Source organism: Echinops telfairi, unplaced genomic scaffold, assembly GCF_000313985.2.
Source record: "Echinops telfairi isolate 266 unplaced genomic scaffold, ASM31398v2 ScPeMD7_7458;HRSCAF=8496, whole genome shotgun sequence".
Lineage (NCBI taxonomy): Eukaryota > Metazoa > Chordata > Mammalia > Afrosoricida > Tenrecidae > Echinops > Echinops telfairi.
In genome coordinates this window covers 4,049,817-4,054,257 of record NW_022111358.1, presented here as the reverse complement: position 1 = coordinate 4,054,257, position 4,441 = coordinate 4,049,817, and the positions used below count along the sequence as shown (strand labels likewise).

At 61.0% G+C, this 4,441-nt stretch overlaps 1 protein-coding gene across 4 annotated transcripts in view; it reads right to left on the bottom strand.

Moving 5' to 3' along the window:
• Window positions 1-4,441, bottom strand: part of CORO6 (coronin 6) — a 7,548-nt gene extending 3,107 nt beyond the window's left edge. For 2 of the 4 annotated variants that reach the window (XM_004706900.2, XM_004706902.2), the window contains exons 1-5: window positions 4,243-4,441; window positions 2,796-3,055; window positions 1,194-1,316; window positions 625-754; window positions 343-524 (exon numbers count right to left, since the gene is read on the bottom strand). In XM_004706900.2, coding sequence (XP_004706957.1) covers window positions 343-524; window positions 625-754; window positions 1,194-1,316; window positions 2,796-2,993 — 633 coding nt within the window. In that variant the 5' untranslated portion in view covers window positions 2,994-3,055; window positions 4,243-4,441. The remainder of the gene's footprint in view (window positions 1-342; window positions 525-624; window positions 755-1,193; window positions 1,317-2,795; window positions 3,056-4,242) is intronic. The other 2 variants (XM_004706901.2, XM_045299701.1) reach the window with 2 other exon arrangements.

Below are 4,441 nucleotides of genomic sequence, written 5' to 3'. Positions count from 1 at the left end.
GGAAGATGGCCGAGGGCCCGCTGAGAGAGGGGCCCTGGAGCTGGGGTTTTATGCAGGTTCTAGTGGGAGCATGCAGCCTGCAGCTTCTCCCTGCAAGTCCAAAGCGAGGAGACCTCCTCTAGGGGTCTCGGGCGCAGAGCTGGGGACCGAATAGGGACGGGGCGGGGCGTCGTGGCCCCTGGAGTTGCCCAGGAGCCTGGGGGAGGAGGGCTAGTCTCTGGGGGCAGGACGGGACGAGCTCCAGGGCTCAGAGGATTGTGGGTCCAGGGAGATGACAGCGGGGGTCCCTGAGGAGGCAGGGGCTAGGGCTGTGCCTGGAGGGCAACCACGCCTGGCACTCACCGCCACCACCTGGCTCTTGCGGGGGTCGATGACGCGCAGGGTCTTGTCCTTGCAGGTGGTGGCCAGCAGGCTCCCGTTGCTGTTCCAGCACACGCTGTGGATGACGTCGGGATGCAGGTCATCCAGGTTCAGCAGGGCCTCCCCGGTGCCCACGTTCCAAATGATGATCACATTGTCACCACCTGCCCAGAGTGGCCAGGCGTTGTCAACTGGGTCCCGCCTTTGACTGCTCCCCGCCACCGCCCCCCACCTACACTGGGCACTGCTCCCTGGGGCCCGGACCTGCGCTGAGTAGGATGTTGCGGGCGGTGGGGTGCCAGGCGATGATGCCCACACGCTTGGAGTGGCCCTCGAGTGTGATGATGGGCTCAGTAATGTTCCGCACTGGGGTGTAGTCTGGTATCTGCCACACCTGTGTAGCAAGAAGGGCATAAAGGGGGTGGGGGAGGAGCTGCTTCTGTCCCACCTCCACCCCGGTCCTCACTCCCACGCCCCCCTCAGGCCAGGCAGGGAGGGCCGAATATAAGGCAATATGTGGTAGTGGTGGCCTGGGGTAGAGTCAGCTGAGAGGCAGATAGGGGGCACTGCCAGCTCTCTCCGGACCAGCCCATTCACCCCACCAGACTCCAGGGCACTGCCCCCCTGCTCTTCAAGGCCCAAGTTGGCCATGAGGCTATAATTATCCTAAGCAGTGCATCCTGGGAGGGGTGGGTATGTAGCTAAAAGTAGCCTGGGAGCTGGGCCTGGCAGAGCCCTGGAGCCAGCCCTTCCTGCCCCACCGAGCCCGGCATAGGTGAGGCAGCTCTCCCACTGGCCGGCCCACTGCACAGCAGCAGCCACCTGCCTCCTACCATGACAGTGGTGTCGTCCGAGGCACTGGCGATGACGTTGTCATTGTGTGGGCACCAGTCGATGTCCAGTACAGGAGCAGTGTGCCCAGTGACTAGTGGGTGGTTCTTATCCACTCGCCCTGTCTGCAGGGGTCAGAGAGCGAGCTGAGGAGCTACCTTCCTGTGAGGGATTTTCTTTTTTTTTTTGGGGGGGGGTAGGCCCTCTGAGTCCTTCCAACCCACTCCAGCCCATTCCCCCGAAAGTCAAAAAGTCCTTTCAAATTCTTAAAAGCTAAACCCACTGCCATGGGGTCCCTTCTGATTCATAGTGATCCTACAGGGCAGCGTCAAACTGCCCCCTGTGGGTTCCTGAAACTGTCAGTCTTTGCAGAGAACGCCTCGTCTTTGTTCCTTGGAGCGACTGGTGGTTTCAAACTGCCAACCTTACAGCTAGCAACCCACTTCCTAACGACAACAGGGCTCCCTCTTTTCACATTCCGGAGTGGTGAAATCACTTGCCCACCCGCATCAGTAGTTGAATTCTCAGTGTAACGCTCCTCCGAAGCCTTGGAGGAGGCTGTTTGGGGGCCTGTTCTCATAAGTGGTCCATCTGGGAAGCCCCCAGGTGCAAGTGCGGGTACAGGTGAGGGTGAGGCACAGCGCCCACAGTCTTTTCCTAGCCACTCTTGGCATCTCTCTCCCTCACCACTGGCTTCACCTTGGGATGGTGAACAGCAGGTGATCCTGGTGCCTACTATCCCCAAACTGGAGCTGGGGACCCATCTATTTTTGGTCTTCACAGGCTGCTGTGGGGGCTCAGAGCCCTCTCTAGGGGCTGGCATTGGCCCAGACCAGGCGGGTCGGAGAGAGGCAGCCATGTGGCATGAATGCCAGGACTGGGGGAGGAGGCAGCTCTGGCTGAAATTAGAGCCTTGGGGACGGTGTCCCTGGATGGTGTCTGCATTGTCCCAGGGTGAGTCACCCGCTATTGTCAGGCCTCTTCCTGACCCTGCCACCTGTGGGGCCTCCCCTACCACGGTCTAGGAGCCAGGAGCCAGGTCGAGGTTGTGCCTCAGGGTGGCCCTCTGGGATGGACACAAGGCTTGAGGTTACTGCCTGTCTCCTGGCTGTCACTCACAGTCTCTCTCCGTGTAAGAACCTCAGTGGGAAGGCGACCAGGGACTCTGGATGGGTCCTGGCCTTATCCTCTACCTGCTGCTCTGTGGGATGTGTTTAATCAAATGGTCCCTGTGGACTGGGGATAAAGATTGCCACACCACAACAGGAAGAGGGATAGTGTTAGCAGAGACCGGAGCAGAAGCTGGCCAGGCCCTGACTCTGCTTCTCCATCACCCTCTTCAGGAGCCCTACTGAGGACAGGGTGCTGCGCAGAGAGGGAGACTGGGTTGAGGACAAGGTGTAGGCCTCTGGACAGAGAGAGGCAGCTCTGAGAAGGGTTGAAGACGCCCCCCACAGGCCTAGGGAACAGGGAGCAGTCAGGCCACACCAACTGTCCTCCTGCCTTAAGAATGCAGTACAGGCCATGTGAATACAGGCTGATGTCAGAAGACCGGGGCGACTTGCTGGTTTCCTCCCACCTGCTTCCTTCCCCTAATCCCTCACCTTGGTGAGAGCCAGGACCATGAAGGCACCCCCACCTCCAGCCTCCACAATGATGGCCAGAAACTTGGGGTTGACGGCGCAGAAGGAGCTGTCCCATGTGACCTTGGACACACGGATGTCCTCGTAGGTCTGGTCAGCCTTCGCCGCCTGCCCGAACACATGGCGGAACTTGCTCTGGCGAACCACACGCCGGCTCATGGCTGGGGGCAGAGGCCAGGAGATCAAAGCTCACAAAGGTCTTTGGTCCGAATCCCTGTGAGCTGTGGGAGGGAGGAGAAGTGCAGAAGCGCAGTGTGTGACCAGAGGAAGGATATCTGCCGGAAAAATCAAATCCGCTGCCCCTTGCCGGGGCATCCACTCTGACTCAACTGAGACTGTAAATCTTTCCCACAGAATTGGTTGGTGGGTGTGAACCCTTCATCTCGGGGTTAGCAGCCCATCGCTTCCTTAGCTGGGCCACCAGGGCTCCTGCCTCTGGCTGGGAGTCAGGTGTGAACTCTTACAGATTCCGGTTCTAGCAACAGGGAACGTTCTTGAAGGTGATGGCAGTAGGGAGGCGTAGCTGTTCTTTGGCAACCAAGAAGGGCTGCTTAATGTGAGGGGCTAGGATTTAGGGGCACAGTGGGGGTCTCAGAGTGCTTTTTGGGGAGGCACTACCAGCCTTGGATGAGCATCGCACTATGCAAGTGTCTATCTCCCAGGTACCACCTCCACCAGCAGAGGTCCTGGCCCTTGATGCTGGCTCAAGGCCTCGAGCTCCCAGCGGGAACACACTCAACATTCTGGCAAGGTTCAGGCAGGCAGTGTTCTGCAGTCTTCCTCTGGCTGGTCAGGAAGAAGTCTGTCCCTCTTGTCAGCTAAGGGAAACCTTGCCTGCTTCTGTGTCCATCTACCTTCCTTCTTTTGGGGGCCACCACATAAAGGGGACCTCTCCCCTGTCTCCTCCCTGCACTGGCTTCTCCAAGAGGCCCTAATCTCCTGGAGAGGCTCTGGCTTTGCCCACCAACCAATCAGAGGCCCAACTTCTCGGGCTCTTCTGCTCACAGTGACACTCTGCTGGCGGTGAGGCCCTCGACCTCTGGTCCTGATTTGCCAGAACAGTGAGGTTCCTTTTCTGACGCCATGGCCTGCAGCTGCGTTCTTCCCCAGGGGACGCCGCAGGCTAACCCCCCCGCCAACAGCACCGGGCATCCCGGTGTCCTTCAGGCCGCTCCTGCAGCCCCGGGCCTGAGGCCGGGCCTCCCCGCACCCTCCTCCGGCCTCCTGCCGGGGGCCACTGCGTTCTTGGAGGACGAGGTGTCTGCGCCCCGTGGGGCGCTGACCGGCCAAATATAGGCACCGAGCCCGCCCCGCCCGGGGCCCAATTTGGCGGCGGGGGAGGGGACGCAGACCTGGGCCCCCTCCTGAGACCCACCGACTCCTTGGCGGCGGGGGGTTGGGTGGGTACCTGGTCCTGAGTGGGTTGGGGGGGTCGCTCACGCTGCGACTCCTCTGCAGAGGGGGCTGGGGGCACGCTGGGGGCCGAGGGAGGTGTCAGAGCGCCGGGGCTGCCTCTTGGGGTGTCCGCGGCTTCTGGGACCCGAGTGTCCGGCTGCGCGCTCCAGCCGCTGCCTGCGGCTCTCCGGGGCCGGGCGCCGCTGCAGTCC